Source organism: Lepisosteus oculatus, chromosome 2 (assembly GCF_040954835.1).
Source record: "Lepisosteus oculatus isolate fLepOcu1 chromosome 2, fLepOcu1.hap2, whole genome shotgun sequence".
In the NCBI taxonomy this organism is placed as follows: Eukaryota; Metazoa; Chordata; class Actinopteri; order Semionotiformes; family Lepisosteidae; genus Lepisosteus; species Lepisosteus oculatus.
The window spans coordinates 22,526,357-22,550,248 of record NC_090697.1 but is presented as its reverse complement, the minus strand read 5'-3'; the positions used below and the strand labels follow the sequence as shown (position 1 = coordinate 22,550,248).

General features: G+C 37.7%; 2 protein-coding genes across 4 annotated transcripts; one reads left to right on the top strand and one right to left on the bottom strand.

Moving 5' to 3' along the window:
* Positions 1-23: 23 nt before the first annotated feature.
* cimip5 (ciliary microtubule inner protein 5) lies at positions 24-15,231 on the top strand. Of its 2 annotated transcripts, XM_015352014.2 has the most exons (4): positions 24-188; positions 12,404-12,535; positions 13,196-13,235; positions 13,643-15,231. In XM_015352014.2, exons 1-4 carry the CDS (start codon positions 139-141, stop codon positions 13,832-13,834), a joined length of 414 nt encoding a protein of 137 aa, XP_015207500.1. In that variant the 5' UTR covers positions 24-138; the 3' UTR covers positions 13,835-15,231. The 2 variants fall into 2 exon arrangements, with proteins under 2 accessions (XP_015207500.1, XP_006626116.1); XM_006626053.3 differs by lacking the exon at positions 24-188 and having other exon boundaries at positions 11,958-12,535.
* LOC102693399 (leucine-rich alpha-2-glycoprotein-like) lies at positions 5,044-7,779 on the bottom strand. Of its 2 annotated transcripts, XR_001478934.2 has the most exons (3): positions 7,674-7,779; positions 6,242-7,296; positions 5,044-5,728 (listed from the first exon to the last, which is right to left on the bottom strand). XR_001478934.2 is itself a non-coding variant. In XM_015351997.2 (2 exons), the coding sequence occupies exon 2, from the start codon at positions 7,292-7,294 to the stop codon at positions 6,293-6,295; it is 1,002 nt and encodes a 333-aa protein (XP_015207483.1). In that variant the 5' UTR covers positions 7,295-7,296; positions 7,674-7,779; the 3' UTR covers positions 5,044-6,292. The 2 variants fall into 2 exon arrangements, 1 of the variants encoding a protein (XP_015207483.1); XM_015351997.2 differs by having other exon boundaries at positions 5,044-7,296.
* Positions 15,232-23,892: the final 8,661 nt, after the last annotated feature.

Here is a 23,892-nt window from a genome sequence, read left to right as displayed (position 1 = left end):
AGTTGTAAACAGCAACTAGTGTTGCTATGGAGGAAGAATTTTACTTACAATTCACAGTTACTGTGAAAACAGGCTCAGTGTCTCAGACTGGCATTCTAAGGAACTTTTTTCTGGCACTGTATAGTCTCCTCTGCAGCTATGGCTTTGTCATATTCGTATTTCAACTTGGGATCCAAAGATACTAAAGGGTAAGTAGATCAAGTCATTTACATTTTTTTTTCAAGAACTATGGCATGCACATCTGAATTGTTGCCATCTTTTAAAGACTTGAATCATATTTACAGTACGTTTGTCCGTTTTTAAGGACTGACATTTTTTTAAATAAGTTTTATCTGTTTTTTTACTTGAATATAGAATAAGTAATCACTCAGACATTTTTATTCTATGTACAATCTACAGGTATTTTGATTTTTTACTAATTTTTGTAATCAAAAGCTCTTAAATCTTAATATTTATTTTGTTAGACGTATCAGCTAAGAAAGAAAAAATGTTTTGAACATCCATGTGGAAATTGATGTGGGAACAAGCAGTAACATGAAATTAATTCTGTATTCATAATGCACCTTCTGTTTGCTTGGTTCTTGTCTGGTCAATATTTATTCTCATCTTTCAAATTCTATTTTCAAGATAAAAATCATGAAGACATACAGTATATTGTACAGTAGTTAGTTTCCAGTTCATAATGCAAATGGAATTATCTGTAGAATTATAGCTTGTTTCCTGTAGTCATATTACCATTTTAGAAATAAGATATGTACTGTACTTTAATTTGTGTGTTCTGTTGATACCTTCAGAGATGTCTGTGTGGACAAGTCTAATTAATGTGAGTGGTTAAGTGCACTAAAGCAATTTTATTGAAATAATACCCATGCTAAATTTGCACAAAATGTTTAATTTTATTTTAAAATTAAGGTAATTTAGTGTCTTTAACTAGAATTTTGAAATTGTTTCTTCAATGAAAACATTAAATATTTCTAAAGCAGGAGATTATTTATGATCACATACAGTAGTTGCTCATTATATATATATATTATATAACATTTTATTCAATGGACAACACCTCCTAATACACAGTGTTTCCTGTCACCATGGTGGGACGTTAGTCTAAAAATTCAAATGCTGCCACTAATGTGTCCACCAGTATCACTTACAGAAGTATAGCAGTTTTCACTTAGAGATCTCCCAGTTCAATACTAACCATGCCCAGCCTTGATTAGCTTCTGAGAGCGGATTAGAAAAGTCAACAATGCAGTTATACAATAGTCATATAAATGATAGTTTCCCTCAGTATGTAGGACCTCCATGGAACAAAATAACAAAGCTCACTGAATATCATAAGAACTTGACATACTGTAGATCTGCAAACAGAATGAGGCCACGGGTCATTCACCCGATCTTGCTAATTCTTGTAGTTTAGTAGCTAAGAGAATCTAAAATTTTACACCGTTATTTATTAAAGGGACTCAGAGTTCAACCCCCTAGCTGGGCGTTTACTCTTTTGAATGAATTGAAACTCAATGATTTCCCCATAAGTTTCCAATACATTCTGTTTAGTTAAAAACAGTCCCCTGGGTTGGAGATTTCTATATCCCTTAGGATTTAGTATGCTTGGATCAAATCTCCCTTCAATTTCCTGGACTGAAGAAATGGAATGTTTCATGTTCAACAGTCCCTTGAGACCAAGGATCATTTGTGTTGCTCTTCTTTGAACATATTCTAAGGCTATATATAAAACTTTTTGTGTTATGGTTACCAAAATGGACAATTTCCTAAATGAAGTTTTAGTAGTGTTTTGTAAAATTTACTTTAATTTAAGTATAATTTTGTTCGATTTTATTCCATAGTTTTTACGGTTTAAATACCCAAGAATTCTTCTATCTTCTCTTCTTTGGATAATCAAATATAAGGAATGACCAGACCCATCACATCAAAGTATTAATGTCTGGCTTACGTTTCATAATGAGTTATTGTATAGAATAATTATAATAAAGAAGCAATAATCTAGGTATCGACATATATGTATGGCTATATCATATTTTGTGATGATTTTTATAGTGATCACCTTTTAAAAATGTGATGTACTGCTTTGATGTCTATAAAATAAATCAAAATGTCAATGTTCTCTAATCCTGAGCATTATGTAATTTATGTCCTGTGAATCAGGAACCTTCTATTTAATTATTATTTATTAAATTACATACAGATACATTATGATTTCAGATAAAAAAGCAAAAGCAAGTGGATTCTCAGTGAGGGCCTAACATATCTTAGGAGATTGTGTGCAATTCAGGTAGTCTTGTATTGTGGGTCTTGCAAATAGTTTTGGAAAAGACTTAGTTTTCTTGATGCCTTACTGAAATTCCGCAAACCATAGCAACAACCTGCAAGGCCAGATTAAACCTAGGTATATTGATCTCTATCTTCCTAAGTCCAAAATCAAATTTGATGGATCAGTCTGAAGTATTGAAAGGGATGCTTAGCAAGAAAGTGTGATTCTTGTTACTTTGAAGTGTTCTTATTGATGGTGCTTTTCACAGACGTGCTCAGTTTTTACTGTACACACTGTGCATTTTTAAATTGCACGTCTAAAAGTTGCCATTTTCATTCTTCCATGCAGATAGAGAAGGTACATTTTGTTGCCTGAAATTAAAGAGCTTGTAGGAACTTCAGAGTAATAATACTGTCCTTTGTTGTTGGATTTGCTTTAAGTTGAGAGGCAGCGTCTCCAGTTACAATTGCAGCTAAGCTCTCTGGTTAGAATGCAACTTTCCCTTATAAATGTTCACCACAATATATCTCCTTAGAAATGTCTCTGTTTTATGTTTTATTCTCCTTAATTTACCTGTATGGTTTTATGCTTGAGAAAGCAAACCCATTCTCATTCTCTGACATGTTTTTGTTTCAGTATGCTTTACACCACACTACAATTAAAATATCATTGTTCTCTGCACAAATCTTTAATAAGGGCTGGACTCATGGCTTTTCACTTTATTACGGTATTATCATTGGCTTGAAATGGATTTGATGAATTCTTTAATGTAAATACTGTACCTAACTCTCTACAGTAACTGAAAGATTCACGTGGGCACTTTAGTGTAACTGTAACACTTAATGTGGAATGAAAAGTAAATGTCTTTTACATTATGGGACATTTTGGGATTATAAAGGAAAAGTTAAAGTTATTCCATGTTGGAAAGAAAAGAGACACAAGACAAGTTTCAGCTGCTTCTTCAGGTGTGAGGGAAAGAGGAAAAGAGTGTATGTACTGTATTTTACATATCAGCAAAAGTTCAGGGCAGTTTGAAAGTGGGCACATTATCATGGTCGTCAATTTGAAAATTACATTCTGAAGGCATATATCATGACAGTAAATGTTTGCTCGTTTAAAATGTTTACTTGTTTAAATTGTATCTTATTTGTGATTTCATCAATGCGGACACATTATCAGTGTCCTCTTCTTGTTTGGTGCAGAAATGGTACAGAAGGCACAAACTGCTTATGGCCAGGTGCATACCACTGATTCAAAAGTGCAATTTGTGCTCTGAAGCAATTGACGTTCAGTGTTTCTTAGAGCTGTTCTACAAAATAAATCACTTGGCCTCTCAAAAGCTAGAAACACATTTAATACACTATATATATTTATACTATACACACAATGTATATACAGTGTGTTCAAATTCCAGTCCTAAAATGATTTTTTTTCCATTAAACACTATAAAGTAACAACAAAAACACCCACCAAACAGCCTGAAATCACACCAAAATAACTTAAAAATAACAAAATATTTATTCATTTTCATTTTGGGGGGAGTTTAAAAACCCACAAACAATGTAACCTTGAATTGGCGTGTATTTAATGACTTCATTTCTCTGCCATGAGTTCTTCCATGAAAAGGCCACATGAAAGAGCACATCCTTCTATATTTAGCCACGGTTCAGTGTGTAGACTTGAATATGAGCCAGCCATGCATAGTATATAGTGTATACTGTTTAAAGACACATATTGCCAGGCAAATAAGGCATGAGTGGGTTTAATTAAAACTAATCAAAAATATTATGGGGAAATATGTATAAACATAGATTTATACATACATAAAGCAGTAGATTGTATCATTCCATCTGATCTAAAATCACATTGAATGATGAATTATGAATTATTAATGAATGATGCAAATTGTCTGTCCCTAAAAGTTTAAAAAAAGTTAGGTTTATTCATTCATCAAAGTCAAAAGGCTAGTAGGCAGCTTTTGAAAGTTGGGTTCTTAAGGAATTTGAGACAGCTCATCTGTCTCAAGACATCTGTGCCTTTAATAAACTACAGAAGGTAGGAGGGATAATACGTATAATCTTTGAATCTTAGCTGCGGTGTGAGAATCAGTAGAACAAGACTGCACTGATTCCAAAGGGCTAGAGGAAAATACACTGTTATCCCAATAATTTGCCTCGGTTTAAGTACCTCAAAATAATATCTCTGTCCAAAATGAAGGAGAGAGTAGATGTGGCAGAATACATGACATCTGATATGGCACCCAAAGCCCCAGCCACAAGATTAACTCCGTAGCCTTTTGATTCGTCGTGCCTGTTGTTTCTTTGCCAGTGTCATCATTGAACTTCCCAAGGCCAGTCTTTAATCTTAAAAACACCATTGCGAAACTCCCAGATGATGGCCTGACCCACTGAAAACCACCCAGCACAACAAAGGGGGGAAAACATTTTTAGAAAAAAGAACAGTCTAAAAGGCTAAGGAGTATTTTCAAATGTTTCCATAAGACATTTGCACAATATAGAGTTCTACAAACTAGTACTATTCTAATTAATCTATATGATAAACTGATTTCAATATGTGTTTGAGGTCATCTACACTACCTCACAGAAGTGTTTTTAGCCAATTCCATGCCAATATTAACGTGAACTTTTCTTAAAGCCCCGGAGATCACCACCAGTTATATTCATACCAACAATAAGTATTCCTACATTGTAAAAGATTTCTCTTTCTTAAGTAATATGGCTCAGGGACCTTAATACATGAGAACTACACAGATGTAAATAGAAAGTGCAGTGCTTTATTTACACTTTACTAAATAAGAAAAGAAATTATTTCCAGCACTGTCACAATATCCAGATTAATAATCTATTGCAAAACTACCATGACAGCAATAAGGAGAGAAATAAATGTCAGTCTTACCGAGGTATTGTTACACAAAGGACAGTTTGACCAACCAGTCAAGAATCAGTATTCCCAGCATTCTCAAATCAATCAGTTGGAATAGTGATGTCCTACACCTGTTCTCAGGTGGCCTCTTGAACTCACTTCATACACTTGTTCTCAGCTTTTACATTAACATTTTCAGTGGACTGCTTTTTTCCAGTATTCACAACTGAAGGTCTTAAGTGTTTTTTTGGTAAAGTGTGTATGATCTGGGTTTTTTAATACCCTGTTAATCTGTGTATATAGTGTAATTATTTTCCTTACCTCTGACCAAGATATAAAACATAACTGTCATGTAATGTTTTAATGTTTTAAAGCTATTTGCCTGTCCTTTAATTATAACAGAATGGAATCTCAAACTGATGTGAGTTTGATGCCATCTTGTGGCCTTCTGTCATGTTGTTCTAATATGAACCAGTTTTTATACAGTACATGTCTCTGAGTGAACAAATCATAGCAAACACGATGCAACAGATAAAGCTGTTATTTTTTATCAGGGTTTTGGGATAGTGCTGGATTCTGCAATAAAAGAAAACTGGGTCACATTTCAGGCTTTACTTACAGAGGACAAAAGTGATAGTAGAGTAATTAGAGGCAGGGTATGGTAAAAGTAACAATAAAAAGTAACAGATATGTTTATCAAGGGTAGACATATACCTGTAGCTTGCTTTAGCCAGACTTTATGTTTGTGAACATAATTCTAGGTGAAAATAAAGAAATATTTTCCATAATAAGCAAAGTACAATTTTATTTCACAAATAACAGTTAAACACCAAATATAATGTGCACATATAATAAACTGTTGAATAATATTCAAAATGTCCAAAATCCCAGAATTCCTCATTTCCCTGCATATACTACAGGGCCCCTACCATTTTTTAAATTATTTTGTGAAAGAATATAGTTTTCAGTGTTTTGATTCTGAGACACAGGAATTCTTCCATACCCCCGATATACAATATATGAGTTTTGTACTGGTAGGAACTAAACTAAACTCCCCTGATAAAGTAATTTATAATGGAGAAGCTCTACCTCAGGTTGTCAAATGTTGATCTGAAAGGTCCAATAATCTTGCAGACCTTCTTAGCAAGACCCAGCAACCTCCTGCTCAGTTAGGGATGTGATAGGTTTCCCTTTAAGTTCATCCGGTGTTGCACACTGGGTTTTGTTTTGGAAGAACACTTTGTCTTTGTGGTTGGTCAGCCATTGCCACAGGTATGCCACTTCACAGTCACATTTCCAGGGGTTTCCGGAAAGATCCAGACCTTGTCCTGTTTCTACACCCAATACCTCCAGTTTGTCAAAGAGCCCAAGTGGAACTGCAGTCAGCCTGTTGTCATTTAAACTCAGGATTTCCAGCCTTTGAAGCTTTTGAAAAAGTCCTTGTGGGAGCTTCTTCAGTTTGTTATCTTGGAGGTTAAGCTGGGTCAGTCTTACTGTGAAGTCAAAGGTGGTAGGAGCAAGGGAGCTGAGCTCATTGTCATCAAGATGGAGGATCTCCAGGCTTGGCAGGGCATTTAAACAACCTTCTGGCAGCTTCTCCAGCTTGTTGTTGCCGAGGCTCAAGGTTTTCAAGGAAGACAGATTCTGGAAAGCAGCCAAGGGGAGGGAGCTCAGTTTGTTGTCTGAAAGGTCCAGCCAGGTCAAGTTGCTCATCCCTTGGAACCATAGAGGATTGACAGACAGGAACCGGTTGCCTTTAAGGACCAAATTCTGCAGCGGAGAACAGCAAAATACTCCAGGCGGAAGATCCTGCAGAAGATTTCCAGTGAGATCCAGTGTGTGGAGCAGAGGGAGGTGACGGAGGAAGTCCTCAGGCAGCTTTCTGATCTGGTTCCCAGACAGGTGGAGCTCCTGTAGGCTGGAAAACCCCCTCAGATCTTCAGAGACTATGTTGGTCAAGTTGGTGAACTCAATGGAGAGAGATACTGTGTCGCTGGGGATAGCTTTTGGAAAATTTGTGAGAGACACACACACAACAGCAGTGCCATTAGGAGATGAATAGCAAGTGCATTGTTCAGGACAGGATAAAGCAATGGTACAATACCATGCAAAGATGACAAGGCAGACCCAGGAAATCATCATACCTGTGTTAAAAGAAACATTCAATGGAAACATTTTAGTTCTTTGTTTTTAAAATTCACAAAAATGTTAGGTGTTTTTTAACCATTAAACTGACTTAATTTTCTCCAGTTTAACTCACATCTGTCTTTAATGGGTATATTTCTCAATATTACCAACAATATTTATATACAGTAAAAGACCATTTGTGTTAAATTATTCCCTTACCATAGATATTGCTCTCTACCTTTTCACCTACCTTTTACTGTTTCCTCATTAATGGACTATTTCAGTCTTCATAATGTATTTATTAAGAAAAAAAATCAATCATGTAACATTAACATTTTCACTATGTTTTTATATATAAATGCTCAACAGGACAAACTACATTTTTACTACTTACCCTCTATTTGCTTTTTTCAGTCTGTAAGTGTAGTTCTTCTGAATATAGACACCTATGAATATGTTACCCTCGATCACTGCCTCTCTTATGCAAGGCTGGCTGAGCACTGTTTTGAGATAAACCCCCTCCTGGTATTTCAACATTTTGACTGGAAATCAAAGAAGCTAATTTACTTTCCCATAATCCGGTTAGCTCAGTTGCTTATAAAGTAAATAGCAGCAGGTTACAGTGTTCAAAGTTAAAAGACACGCTGTTCTTTTCTGTTTACTTTCACTCTTTTAAATAAACTAAAAGTGTCCAAATTTAAATTCTGTCTAAAGAGGAAATGTTTAATGTAGTCAAGGGTATTGAGTGTTAAGAAAATAATAAAAAAAAATAATAATTAAATACATAATGTTTTCCCTGCATATACTGTACTAAATTGATACTCTGTGTGTGTGTTTGTGTGTATTTGTGTTCTAAAATGATGTGAGGAATAATGTTATTCCAGGCTTCTAATCTATCCTTAATCGGTCCCTTCAAAAATATGATAATGCATAATCAAATAATGATAATATATGTTAAACAGTACATTGAAATGTTTTATTTTTTTTAAGTTCAAATAATCATATGTACAGGCATCTCTTACAAAAAGGCATATCAAATGATTTACTTAACAGGAATTTGGTTGCTCAATTGCAGAAGTACATCATTACAAAATGACTGATAAGAGATTCAGCATGTCTTGGCAGATAACCGTGGCAAACAATATGGCTGTGCAACTTCTGCATATCATCCCTTTGCATATTTTTTAAAACCCAGGCATATTGTCAGAATCTAAAGATTGAAGGAATTATATATATATATGCTCATATTTATACTTTAAGATTGAACTAGTTGGCCATGGAAACACATTATTTTCCAGAATGTTTTCATCTGCTTTTCAACCATTTAATAGTACAATACTTCACTGAAGCACGTAACTTTTTTATTGACATAAAAATAAGGACAGAAAGTCTGAATTGATCAGCTCGCCATATGTCACCATTTTGTCACCATAGTCACATCAAATCAGTAATTGGCACCAACTTTAAAAATCAATTACAGCTGATCTAAAAACACCATTCAGATTTCTTTGCACACAGGTTTTTACTGCTGCCAGTAAATTCACTATTAACTAAAGCATGAAAGATGACATTGCTGATAATAACTGTCACACCATGGCTGGGAGTAGCTTGCATCCTGTCATTGCCAGGGTGACCAGTGCTTTCGCTCAGGGACTTTGCCTTCCACCAGCCCCGTGCAAACGAGATCAGGTTGCCCCTCAATCAGACCAGCTGCCTATCAATCACACATTAAATCTACTGGTCAATCATCAAATTGAGCATACTGGACTCTCTGCTAGAATGGCTAGAATGGCTCTGAGTTTGAGATCTAATTGATGTAAGGCTACTACTTACACCCTTCTAAAAAAGAGATCCTCCACCAGCCCTTCTTCACATTCTGCTTGTCACCAATGTCATCCCTCCTCTAGAGGGTGATCCCCTGATCTCTTGTCATTAGTTCTGTGTGATCGTTTGTATGTTCTCCCGGTGTGCCTTGTTTGTCTCTCCCTATATAACCCCAGAGCCTCCAGGGCTCAAGGCTCAGCAATGGACTGCGGATGTCTAGAGGCCCAACTACCAGGCTATGGCTTGCATGAGGCCATAGGCCTCATCCCCAACATCCTTGATCTCTGAGCCAGGGGCCTGGAGGACGTCACCACATGATCCATCGATGTTCCTGTGTTTCCGGGGATTTTAGCCTTGTCCTTTGGATCTGGATGGATCTCCTGGTATAGGAGTTTTGGACGTTGCCCTGACCTTTGTGTGGACCTGCCTGGACTTGGTTGCCTTTGATTATTCCCTTGTGCACCTGTTCACGTACTGTCACTGTTCACTACCATCACCAACAAACCCTTCAGTGTCTTCCCTGAAGTCTGCCTCCTGTCTCCTCTGGATTCTACCGCCTCGCATAGGGTCTTACAACAAACCTGGGACAATCCATGTGGTGGATTGCTGAACCACATCTGTGATACTGCTAGTCCCATTGTCTTTATCCTCCCAGCGGACGCCCTCCAGTGATCCAGCTGCCTGCTTTTCCAGACAACTCCTTTCCACTGGTCTCCACAGATAGCCCTCATCTTGCCAACTACAGCACTCCATAACCTCAGCCTTTCCCTCTCTGTACTCCCTGCTCACTCCTTCAGCACCATCTCATCTCTCCAGGATCTCCTGAAGATGCTGTGTTAAGGATAATACCAGTGTATTGTAACTCATACTGCCACCATTGGTTGTGAGAGCCGGCTTACCAGAGCCGTGACGTCACCGTCCTTCCCTGTGAATAGCAGGGACCGCAACGGCCAGGCTGAAGGGAGATTTCCCTCAAGAGACTGGGTACCTGTTGAGTGATGCCAGAGGTCTGGGTTTGAGTCCCTGATGGTGACCTTATGTGGCAGCGGCGAGGGGGCCCACATGAACCCTGAAGCGTTACATTGGTGTCAGAGTGGGATGGGATAGCCCTTCACAAGGATGGCAAATTAAGTGGGGGAGAGTGTAACGCATACGGCCTCCATTGCTTGTGAGTGTCACGAATCTCCCTCATGCAGGCAAGCACTCCCTCATTCCCACGAGCTCTCCCGGTACCAAACGTGCACGCGTCAATCAGTCCTCTATTTAAACCCTCATTAGTCCCCCTGTCAGTGCTCACAATTGAGATTCTCTCCCTGAGCTTACCTTCAACCAACTCCTTCGCGATACAACTGTTTCTCTCCTGGACCTTGACCCTGCTTTTTCCGACAACGTCTTAGCCTCTCTATTTCGTATCTTCGCCTCTAGAAGGCTCTCTCGGATCCTGACCCCTGCCTGTCTCCTCAATAACGCCTCCGCCTTCTGAATGCACTCCGACGCCTCTTCAACGCCTTCCTGGACTCCGACCCCAGCCTGTTTCCCCGATTACGCCTTCGCCTACCGATTCTACAACAACGCCTCTTCTACGCCTTTTCGAACTCGGACCCCTGCCTGTTTACTCTGACTATGCCTACGTCTTGCGCCTACCCTTCGTAGAGCACTGTATTGGATCCCAATCCTCCACAGTCAGCCCCAGCCTGACAGTGAGAGCTGGCTTACCAGCGTGGTGACATCACCACCTTTCCCTGTGAATAGCCAAGCTAGTAGGAGTTTTCCCTTTGGCTCAAGAAGCCGGGTCCCTGTTTAGTGATGCCAGAGGCCTGGGTTCAAATCCCTGAAGGTGAGCATCCTTTAATGCCTCTAACTTATTTTGCATCAAGGTAGTATTGCAGTAAAGGCATGACACCAAAAAAATGTTCTTTGTCATTGTCAGAATTGTCTTTCTTTGGTGTAGTTTTTTAATAAAACATAGAGTGAATGAGTAGGAAAAGTGCTCTTTTCCTACCAGTCATCAATAAAATTAGGTCTCAAAAGGAGTCTGTGGTTTGTTTTTAATTGCCATGGAATTAACAGTGTTTCAACTTAGTCAAAAAGTGAATGTGCAAAACGCATAAAATATCCTCAGGAGATCTTAGAAAAATCTCTAAAACATTAATCCTTAACTGTATGTATCATTTATATTGTATTAGATAAATATATATACTGTAATATGTAAGTTCCTTCTGTCAGACTTCTACATCTTTGAAAAAGATGTTTCATAAAACATACAACTAAAACTCTATTAGCTGCAGTTCTTATACACAACACAAGGAAAGCAAAAAAAAACACTATGTAAATTATTTATGATGGATTAGTATTCTCCCTTCTTCTCTGAAGGTGAATAATTAACAACTAATTGCAGTTTTATTCATAAAAGCACCGTTGGCAGCATTAAATTAATTGAAACATACATATGTATTTGTTGTAAAATGGTTGATGATAAACGCTAAATGTTTTTCGCCATCATCTGAGGGAAAAAAAGCAGCGCTAAATGAACATAAGAGCACAGAGGTATTTTTGAGTGTAGATGTACTGTGAACGATACAATACATTTAAAACTGGAAAATTCTGTCTAGTCAAGAGTGTCTTGCGTTACACCATTTCCTCTGAAGACATCCCATGTGGATTCCGTAGGTAACACAAAGATACATTAGTATTTTGAAAAATTGCGCTCACAGATTTAAATTGAACGGTATTTAAAATATTAAAAACGAAATGCTGTGTAGTTTTTATTTATGTTTCTATTTTTGAACAAAAATGCAATTTATTATACAATCCAGTAAATCTTTGCAGGGTAATTAAAAACAATTGGGCTTTAGATCCGTCTCCAAGGGAAACACTGAGTAAACAAGTGTTCAGCCTTTGGTGTTGCGCTTTTGCCTGGCCAGACTCACTTCAGCTAGTCGAGTAACTCGTGTTTCTGAATTTTTAATCTGGAATACCTTCAGTGCGGATGGCTCTAGTGAAAATGCGCATCTGTATAATAAAGTAAAAACACTCAGCCAAGGACTGTCTGTATTTATTTCAGAAAAAAACAACTACTTTGTTCTCAATACGGTAGAAATAACAGCTCAAAACCGAGAATAAAAGTCAAGCAATTTGGAAGACGAGACGTCTGCGTTTAAGTCTCCGTTTTCTCTCTCTCATTTAATTTACGATGGCGAGCCCTCAGACCAATTTTAGGCGAGCAACGTCGGCAGGGTATCGTTTGCCAGACAGACCAGTCGCTGCTGTGACATCGAATTCTTCTGTGTCCGTCTCCAGACAGAAGAGCAGGGCAGTGTCGTCTGGAAATAAGTCTCAGTCAGCTGTGGACCCCGACTACAAAGACCCTGTAAAACAAGACCAGGTGTGGAGGGAGTTTGTGCACGCAGAATTGGAAGGAGCTAGACAATGGTAAGTGAAATACTACTCCTCACACTCTGAAAAAAGGCATACTTCACTCTTAATCCCGGGAAAAAACGTACAACGAAGCACATTCTATCACAAAGACATTACAGAGGTTTAATTAGCATAAAATGTTCTTATGTTTTACAAATTAAAATATCGTTATAGTGTATTTGTACTGTATATTCACTTTTCTACTGTGACGGTGCATACTCAACAGTATTGTGTTTGCTTTCGTTTCCAGACTGTTTGTTGTGGTGATGCATGTTTAATGCGTTAAGACTGTAATTTACCCGGGTTCCCAGCCATAAGGAAGCTTTCTGCTAGAATACTTACAGTAGATACCCACCGTTACAGAACATGCGCTTTATTTTACTACTGCATGAGAAAACCTTTACATAATATATCCTCTTCAGTTCTGTAACCCAGGAATTTGAAGAGGGGCTGATACGAATTAAAAATCTCATTCAATTTTTTAAGAGCTGAAAAACACATTTTAAAATACATCGCAACTTGAAAATCAAAATTAAATTAGCTTGTGATTAAGAACTTGATTGGAACAAAATCCAGAAGACCAGGCACCATGGCCTTCTAGCATCAACACAAGCTATTCTGTATCTTATGATACATATGTGTGTTTTATTAATTTTCTTTTTTTCTTGTCAACAGGCAAAAGAACTGGAGTTTTCTTAAGAATTATGACCAGCTGGTAAGGTCATTTAGAATATACAGTAGGCATTCTGTCTTGCAATTTCAGCTTTTCTGCTTTTTAAAACATATATAAAGATAATTTCTATTGAAAGATGGGTTAACATGGGCGTAAAACATCAATTTAGGATGATTTACACAATCACACCCAGATGAACATGACTATAACTTAACAACCATTTACAGAAACAGAAATAAGCTTTCAGAAAAGTCTAGAAATAATTATTGGCTACACTTGATCCTCTACAAATTTGTTTCCCAGTGTGGTGAAAAGCTCAGATACAGTTCAGAGAATGATTGGCCAGACGGATAGACTTGATTGTCTCAAGCCCTAAACTTGAAATTGCTTGGGATTACTGAACACACAGCCTCACAGCAGGGCATTTCTCTTTCTTATCTTTCTTCCAGGGAAGGCTGAGAGAAGAGAAGGCCTTACCTACGTATGTGACTGTGTTCTCAGATAAAGTGCCAAACACGATGAACCAGACTTTCGGCAACAGAATGAACACTGACATCGGACAGGCATTGATACACATGGACAGCATTCTTCTCCGAGGCAACCGCAAGAAAAAACTCAGCCAGGACATGCTACCATGCTAGAATTGTCTTTTCTTATCTCAGAGTGGATAATAAGACACTCAGGGTCTTTTTATGTAAACATTTGTGGCCCCAGATATAATGGAAAGTCTAAGAAAGGTACAAATGTGGCCATCTGTCGCATCACAACACTCTTCTGTATGCCAAATGCCTGGTACCTGACTTTTTACACATTTTGTATTTGATTTGTTTTGCTTTTTTTGCAATTATATCACTCCTAAGTCAGGGTTGCACTTTACAAAAAGGCAGAGCCCTGTACTGTATATACCTCTGTTTTTGTAATTCAGTGTAAGCTCATATGCTTTGAGAGAATATGTACTGTATGATCTTAGTCCAGTTGAAATGATTTGCCATTCTGCTGCTGATAACATACTGTATATCCTCTTGTTTTGGTATTTGTATTCTTTTATTTCTGTTTAAACTTATAAAGTTTATGTGGTCACTCCCAGTAAAATATCAATTAGTTATTTGGGGCATAAAGAACAAAAATACAATTTAATCTTTGAAAGAATTAATATGAATTGTTTTATATATTTTAAGTTTTCGATTCGTTTTCAAATTGAAGGATTTATTTTTGAATTTTCTGCTAATACCTGATTCAATATGACATGGAGCTGTCCATAAGATATACAGATATCCCTCAGAGCTGGTTTCTTAGAAATCACTCCTTAATTTAATTAGTGAAGCAATTTATCTGTTCTTCACCAGGTCTGTATAGTGGGACAGCTGGCAAATACTGTAGTGCCTTTTTCACCCAGGTGAGTGCTGCACTTCAGGGTTTGGGGTTCCTTTATGTGCAGTGCTATACACACAAAGTGTTTCGAGGGCCTTCTTGAGCAAAGAAAAGAGTGCCATCTACATACTGTAGTAGTGAAAATGCCATTTCTATCAATGGATAAAGCTACAGGCTTCAAACACATACTGTGCATGCTGAAGCCTGTTTTATGGCATGCTTCTTACTGTGTGAATGAGACAGTACTTTGGTTGATCCACCAGCCCATGTTGTCTTGTCTCAGCTGCACCGGAGAAGTGCTAACATCCATGGTCCTTTTAGCTGAGATGCTGTAAATGCTATTCTTTTACCTTTGACTTGAGCTGTAGAGACTGTCGGTCCGTAGACTGCTGAAATACTGCAAGAAAATGTAAATGTACCATGGTTTGTTTCATTTGATATTTTTTAAAGTAAAAGCCTTTTTTTCAAAAAATGCAAAAACACTTGGAAAATACATAATGCAATAGAGGATAATTTTATTACACACCCTGGAAAATTCACAATTCATCACTGAGTATAAACCGCATTCAAAATAAATATTTGTTTCTGCTGCTTAGCATGAAAATAATGTTTTCTAATGTTTTTTTTAACTTTGGCATTCTAAATAAACACAAACATCACAAAATAATCTGAAAGCCAATAATATACATTTCTTAATTATTAGACAAAATATTTACTAGGGTATAGTACATAAATATATAGTTTGTTGTTATCCATGATTTTTAACAACCAACAGAATAAATGTAAGGATTCCTGTTCTTTATGTTTTAAGAAATGCTAACTTGCGGGTATTCCTTCTCTGTTTACAATATTGTGACATAGAGCTTTGGCAGCAAGTGGAAAGTAGGAACTGGTGAGGAGGTAGGAAAAGCAAGATGAAGAGGAGAAGAAAAGAGAGAGAAGCTGCTCCTGGATGATTCCAGACAGGAAGAGAACAAGCAGGGGTCTCTCAGTGGCAAAAAGCAGGAAAGGGAGAGCCAGAGGGGAAAGGTCAGAGGGCAGAAGAACAGTCCATTTCAGGGAAGAGCAGATCGCAACAATATGTCGCATTCACAATGAGGTTTTTGTTGATGGGATAGAAGGAACTCTGTTGGTAGACATAAAAGGACAACTCTCAAAATGTATTGTGCCTCAGTCTTAGCATTCTTCCACTTTAAACCCACTTGCACCTCTAAACTTCACACCTGCTGTTCTTTTAGAAAGAAATATGCAACACATCTTTAGCTGCAGGAAAGCACTTTGAAAATAGCTCAATGGATATACTGTGTACCTTCAATCAGTTTTAGTAAGGATTCACAAGTAAAAACGATCAAACCGAAGTTGCTCTACTTCAGAGTCATACTCCCTGTCACTTCACCACAAGACCTCACTTCACCTCTTATGCATTTTTCTTCAGTTTCTACTATACAGTTCCATGAAATCCAATATTCTATCATCTGTACAATTTAAAAATATAAACGGCGCATATCAAAGCTTACATTGTAATCTAACTGTTACACAAAAATGCAATTTAAACGAACACATCAGAAAAATCATTTTCCCATTTCAAACACAAAGAGGTAATTTTAAATGGCTGCGAACCCTTTCATTGAGGAACCCATGCAAAACTGGGTTAATGAAGCTGTTTAATGTCCCAAGAATGATGAAAAGCCGTCTGGCTGTCTCCACACTGTAGCTCGGTTGCAGGTGAATAGTCAGGTCTATAACCGTGAACATATAGAAGGGTGTCCAGCAAACCATGAAAGCTCCCACCAAGTAAACAACTCTCCTGGTAGCACAGCCTACGGCCTTCCTCCTGATAGGAAACTTGCGCCCTGCAGCATGCAGCGCCTGCAGCAGCACGGAGTAGCAGGTGACCATGATGCAGGCAGGGAGAATATAGGCCATCGCACATGTGCTCCATTTCCACAGAGCTGCCCACCACCACTCTGGGTCTGGGAACACCAGCAAACACACTGCACTGCCCACGGGAGGAGCAGGCCTCGCTGTGGCCATGATGCCTACAGGAGCTGCTAGCGGCAGTGCAAGGATCCTCATGGAAGAGAGGAGAAGGAGAAATTATTGAACGCAAGTATTACACAAGAAAGGTAGACATTAAGAAACATCAGGGGTCTCTTTTGTACAGTAGATCAGTTGTTAAATATTGTGAAGCTTTAGCTGTGGCTACTTTATGAATATGCACTGCCTCATTTTCTTAGTTTGTGGCATCCAATCCCAAATGCTTAGAAAAAGGAAAATGAATGCGCGTTTCTGCATCTTCCATTTATGTCTGGTTACATTCAAGAGGAGGCTATTTGGCCCATCTGGCTAATTTGGTTGCTAGTAGCTAATTGATCTGAGGACCTTATCTAGCTGTTACTTGAAAGAAGCCAAATGTATCTTCATAAGCAAGACGGAGCAGCTTGTTCTAGACTCCAAAACCCTTTTCATCTGAAGTCAGTCCGGTCTTTTTTGATTGTTAGCTGTTCAAAGCAACGCTCTCGTGACCGACACAGGGGCCAGTTTATTCCTCATTTAAAAATCCACTTCACTTCAGAAAGCAATATGTTGTAAAATTTTAATGGTTTATGAGCATACAGTAAACGAGGAAGCCGAAATGTTAGCGATACCATTTAATATTTTGTTCTTAATCAGCTGTGAAAGAAGAATTTTAAGTGCTCTCAGTGACCTTGAGTTTTAAAGCCTAATTTTGCCAAATCATGTTTCCATCTGATGGCTTTCATTCCTTGTTTATTTCTTTGTTAATTAAGATTAAACTCTGTATAGTGAAAACCACTATTAACTATTAACCTTTTTTCCCTAATAAACCTGAAAAATATATGACATTTATCTTTACATGTAGCTGTCAATTGTTTATGTATGCAAGATACAGTACTTCTCCTACAATTTTACAGTGTAAAAAAAGTTTATTTCTGCATTTCAATTACACAGCTGAATAGTAAATATTGGTATAAAATATTATTGTTAACCAGAACAGTTCTAATTCATTGAATAGTACATAAATTGTGCTGTCTTTCTGCAGCACAAGACAATTATTTTTTAGTACATCATTTAACAGTAATTTTAATTTGAATTTTTTTAATCACCATCAGAATTATAATTACACTGAGTGCAGTTCAACCTCCAGTTTAAATGGTCACAAACTCTGCTTTCAGGCTATGTTGTTGATAAAAAAAAATATTTAGCACTCCTTAAGCAACCATACTGTATATATGAACAAATTCAAAATACTTACCAAATGAGGCAACAGAGTTTCCAGCCCAGAACAGATCTTCTGTGACATTTTAGTAAAAAACGTTGCTTCACCACTAAACACTTATCCAGGCTCATTACAACCAGTGTGAGGCTGCTTCCAAAGTGATTAAAGTAGCTCACTGACAGTTGGATCTTACAAAACACCTGCCCAAATGGCCAACCTGACAGAAGAACCTCCACTAGGTGGACAGGAACAGCCAGCAGTAACATGCTATCTGTCACAGCAAGGTTCCATATTAGTACATCATTCACGCTCCTCATCTTAACACATAATGGCATAACTGCAATAATTACTGTGTTGCAGACTAGCCCCAAGACACTGATCACAGCATAGACCACCAAGATGAAGACATTCAAAACATCAGAATCAAAAGTGGTATAATCAAGGTTCTCTTCATGGGACAAATTGCCAGTGGCTGCCCACGTGCTTTCATTGGCAGAAACACTACTGCGGTGGCCTTCCAGGTAGGAGCACATCAGGAGAAAATGAAGAGTCGTTTTGGCAAGGCAAGGCAAAGGTTATTCAATAATCACTGCTTCTGGAGGGCAGTATCCCTGGGAGTTTATATCCGTTTCTGAAAAGAGGTGATTTCTCGGAAAGCACCCATGCGCCAACCTTTCGTGACACCTGAAACACTTTGCTGATAGAGAATAACAATCACTTGTTATGCCTGAGAGAACACTCTCTATTAAAGTTTATCACATCTGTCTTCCGCAGATGAGAACTCTGAGTCCGGGAAATAGTTGTTTGTGATAGTACATAGCAGACAAGGTAAAAGAGGGCATCCGGTAATTCTCTTTTTTCCCACACAAATAGTGCAACTATATTTATTTTTGAGGAACGCAACTCATTTTCCATAATGATAAAAGAAAGAATAATATGATTTTAAGAGTAATAAATCTAACAGTTGCCTTCAGTCAATCTTTTACTCTATTTTAAACATCATATCCAGGGTTAAATACAATTCAATCTTCATTTTTGTGTTATTAGTATTAATTTGTATTAATATTAATTTTATATGCAATTGTAATTCACTTACAATTTCACAAATGACAAGATGGTTATGTTAACAATCCAAATATTAATAATAATAAAAAAACAGATATAAATGATCTTATTGTGTTTTCTATGCACTTGTTTCAGGACAAGTAGATTCTGTTGAGGTTTGACTCTATGATTACTAGAAGAAGCTGTTTCACCCTAAAATAATTAATAGATGGTGGAGTTGAACATTCAAAGTTGTTTGCATTGCAATTTCCTTGGTGAAACTGAAACTGCATCTATTTTGATTAAAAAATAATGAAAGAAAACTGTGTAGCATTTTACATGAATGTAATATACAGTTGTTTCTTAATTTGATGTTACATTGTTGCCACACAAAAGTATGACTTATGAATTTTGTATCTGGGAGGTGACTTTATGAAAAGACGTACAAATCTCCAATTCAAAAACGGTATTTAAAACCAACTAGGTTACGGAGATCGTCTTGGCCAAAGGAAATTTCTTTACATACTGCGGTGATTCTCCTCTTTTCTGTAACAGAATACACTGCAAGGACAGAAGGAAAAGCGGGAGAGCAGGCTTGCAGGCTCAGTGGAGTTTCTTGCCCTAAATTCTTAATGATTAGAGGTGAGTCACTAGTCACCGCTAGTTACAGAGGAGCTAGGGTGTAGAAATACCGTGCAACGTCTGCTAGCAGAACATGAGAACATGAGAAACCTGCCCTCCCCCCTTTTATAGAGTGGGAAGAGAGAACATATTGAGCTTGTGCTAAATGTAACAAGTGGAAGGTCATAAAGGAGTCCCTGTCCCCCCCACAACCCGAAGTGGGCCTAAGATGTCCACAGTTACCTGGAAGAGGATGGAGAGCTACTTTAGACTGTTCTGTAGATCCTTTCCGGGTGGTAAAAGTATCACAGCGATGGCAGACGTCTACATTTCGCTGGATGAACCTCTAGTAGAAGGTGGGATGAACCCAGTACCACTTCATTATCCCTTTGAATGATCTGCAGACCTGGCCATTGTGCCCAGAGAACTTTTGTTGAAGAGGGTTTCCACTGTAGGTTGTTTTCCAGCCCTCACCCATTGATAAACCAACTTGAGTTCCAGGTTGGCCTCCTGCCTCTCTTCCCAAGAGGGCGTCAGCTCAGGTAGTAGGATCTGGCAGCTAGTGGTTGGTGGGATGCAGCTCCCCGTCTCTCACACTTGGCTGACTGGCACGTCCCTTTGAAAATAGTGGCAGGATCAGACTGGTGCAGGGAGTTGGAGAATCAAGTGTGGTCCCCATAGTCTGGCACATGTGGTAGGTTGCTGTATTAAGCATCTACGTTGGGCCTTCGGAAAAGTGAAAGGATCCTTGTCAGAGGTCGAGGTGGGCCAGAACCCCCCAAAGGCAGTCCAGCTCCAAGAAACAGGTTTACATTTTGGGGTATAATCATACTTTTCTCATCACCAATCAAATAAATTGTAATGTGCCTATTTTAAATACATTTTTTTTAATGGTCTTGTTTTCTTGGGGAGACATACAGTAGATGCCAGGAACACATGAGTGCGTGCTGAACATGTGGTGTGTTGGTGGTGTTTATGAGGAGTGATAAATTCATGTGGGATGCACCATTGTTTACAATTAAAAGCAGGCAGGTTGGTTCGTCTAGCCTTGAATAACTGTTAAATACTGTTAAATGTGTGTCTAAGATGTGAATTGCTTGCCTTTCTACTTCAGTGGACAATTTAGGATGGATGAAACTGGGTGCAGGCTAGAAGAGGTGTATTAACTCCTCTCTCTGGTGTGAGTTATTGTGTTCAAGCTCGATGCTATCCTGTGTTGCCTTGTGTGTTGTGTTTGTTAGGAATTAATGTTTTCATGAAATATGAATGGGAGGAGAACTATTTCTCCAACATAACTGGCAGACTGCACTGACTTCACAGATTTTGGTTCTGCTAAGTTTAAACTAGACAGATTGGAACCCAAAACAAATATGAAATAATTTCCTCTTTTCCATACAATGACCCATAAACCCCAAAATCATGATTCCATCAAAAGCCTCTCATGGCAGCCTCTTTGAGGGACAAGATGGTAAACCATCACTACATATCTCTTTATGTATTCTCCTATCTACATCCTTATATTTCCCAGTTGTGTTTTAAATTGTCACTCTGTGCTTGTATTTTTTATTGTACCATATTTCAGTGCTTGTTTTTTTCTTCTTTGAAAAAACAGAGTTTGAATGTGCCTTGTTAATGTTTGAAATATGCAATCAAATGGTTTATTAAAGAGTGTTTTAAGTTATGAAGTTATGAGTGTTGGTTTTATTTAAAAAAAATAAACTGCTTGTCATAGCAGATTAAAAGTCAAATACAAGAAAGGTTAAAAACGAAAGGAATTAAGGCCCACATTGCTCATCCGGATTAAAATAGTTTATTGATTCAGAAACATGTTCAAGATCCACAGCCTGTTTGTTCCCTGCAACAGACTGAGAATCTCCTGTAGCACTCACTGTCCTAAATCTTAAGTTTATGTTCGTCTTTTGCTGCTGGTTGCTATGCTGAGTTAGATGTACTGTAGCTATGTAATGTGAGTTTCAGACACGTTCAGCATTTTAATGCTTCACTTAAATCTGCTCTGTTTTCCCAGGATTAAAAGATGGATACTTTAAAGTATACCCATGTACGAAAAATCTTTCTGTCTTACTACTACAGAAAAAACAGTCTTAAAATTAAAGCAGTTGGGCGCTGGCAGTGTGCATTGCATTTTGTGCGAAAACATTAAATTCATCCTTTTTAGATTAAAATGTTTTGTCTTGTCTTGTTCAAGTGTGTACAGGAGAGAGTGAAGGAGTAGAGAGACAGTTCCATGCAAAAATATTGAATCCCTTACAATGATCTTTCTCATTTTGTTGAATTACAAATGATTGAAATACTGTATATATATATATTTATTTTTAAAACAAAGGTTTGATACATTTCAGAGGTATGATAAACTTACAAAATAGGAAGGCTATTAGATCAATATTAAAATGACTTTCTGACATCAGCTTGCTACAGGCAAATTCTAAATTCAAATATATATAAAGATTCATATTTACAAAACTAATGCAAGGGATTAACAAGCATTATTAAGCACATGTGTTCTCTTATTCTCTGGCATTAACTTGATAACAGAATAATGAAAATTCCCAAATTTAGACAGAACAAACAAATATTTACAATACATAATGCTTTGCTTTACAGGTCAGTGAGTATCAGAGCCCTACTTTCTTGAGACACAGAAATTCCAGAATTCTACTCTTATAGTTGAAGGACAACAAGACCTTAATAGGCCAAAGCTACAAGAACCTGCATCCTAATAAAATGGATCCTACCCAGAACTAAATATCCTTCTCTGTTTAGATGCTCAGAAATGAATGGGAAGCAGCCTCCCTATGCTAAACAAAGGTATCAGCAAATTAGGGAGATGTTTTTAACTTGCTGATTCCACAATAAAGGAAATCAGAATTTCCACATATACTAAATCTGGACATTTTTATTAGTTACATAAATAAAGCAGCAAGCCATCTTACATAGTAAAGCTCAGAGTACAATACTCTCATAGTGTTCACATTACTTGGACATCATTTGTTTCAAGTCTAATTTTTAAGAAGTGCTCGCTCCCAGCACAAGCTTTTGATGAAGATGAAGATAATGAATGATGATGATGTCTGTCCTTCTTCATGTCTTCATTCTTACTATTCCATTTTTGTCTGTTCCTGTGTTTATGCTATGGTTCTTTCCTTAGGAGATCAGTGTAATTACCTTACTAGAAATAGCCTAGTCACTGTTTGATATTTATATTTTAATATACAGGTGGCTAATGTAATGATCTAACAATGACTTTGTCTAATCTATGTAAATTATTAGGACTCCTTTTCCTTTTCTGTTCCTTCACTTTTCTTGCCTCATCGTTTTGCCACCCAAGGAGATCTACAAAATACAGCAACACAATATCCATGGTGCCAATACATCTGACTCCTATTACATGAAAAATCATGGAAAATATTGTTTGGACTAAACATATACAGTGGTGTGAAAAGGTGTTTGCCCCCTTCCTGATTTCTTATTTTTTTGCATGTTTGTCACACTGAAATGTTTCAGATCATTAAACAAATTGAAATATTAGACAAAGATAACACAAGTAAACACAAAATGCAGTTTTTAAAAGAAGGTTTTTATTATTAAGGGAAAAAAAAATCCAAACCTACATGGCCCTGTGTGAAAAAGTGATTGCCCCCCCTGTTAAAACATAAATCAACTGTGGTCTATCACATCTTTGGAAAGCTGAGTTCAATTTCTCTAGCCACACCCAGGCCTGATTACTGCCACACCTGTTCTCAATCAAGAAATCACTTAAATAGGACCTGCCTGACAAAGTGAAGTAGACCAAAAGATCCTCAAAAGCTAGACATCATGCTGCAATCCAAAGAAATTCAGGAACAAATGAGAAACAGAGTAATTGAGATTTATCAGTCTGGAAAAGGTTATAAAGCCATTTCTAAAGCTTTGGGACTCCAGCAAACCACAGTGAGAGCCATTACCCACAAATGGCGAAAACATGGAACAGTGGTGAACCTTCCCAGGAGTGGCCGGCCGACCAAAATTACCTCAAGAGCGCAGCGACGACTCATCCAAGAGGTCACAAAAAACCCCACAACAAAATCCAAAGAACTGCAGGCTTCACTTGCCTCAGTTAAGGTCAGTGTTCATGACTGGGCAAAAATGGCCTGCATGGCAGAGTTCCAAGACGAAAACCACTGCTGAGAAAAAAGAACATAAAGGCTCCTCTCAGTTTTGCCGGAAAACATCTTGATGATCCCCAAGACTTTTGGGAAAATACTCTGTGGACTGACGAGACAAAAGTTGAACTTTTTGGAAGGTGTGTGTCCCATTACATCTGGCGTAAAAGTAACACAGCATTTCAGAAAAGGAACATCATACCAACAGTAAAATATGGTGGTGGTAGTGTGATGGTCTGGGGCTGTTCAGGACCTGGAAGACTTG

Excerpts from the sequence above, each read along its gene's own strand:
- LOC102693399 (XM_015351997.2), bottom strand. The coding sequence starts at position 7,294 with ATGATGATTTCCTGGGTCTGCCTTGTCATCTTTGCATGGTATTGTACC.
- cimip5 (XM_006626053.3), top strand. The coding sequence starts at position 12,297 with ATGGCGAGCCCTCAGACCAATTTTAGGCGAGCAACGTCGGCAGGGTAT. Across the intron at positions 12,536-13,195 it reads TTGGAAGGAGCTAGACAATG|GCAAAAGAACTGGAGTTTTC; the intron begins GTAAGTGAAATA and ends TCTTGTCAACAG. Across the intron at positions 13,236-13,642 it reads TTAAGAATTATGACCAGCTG|GGAAGGCTGAGAGAAGAGAA; the intron begins GTAAGGTCATTT and ends TCTTTCTTCCAG.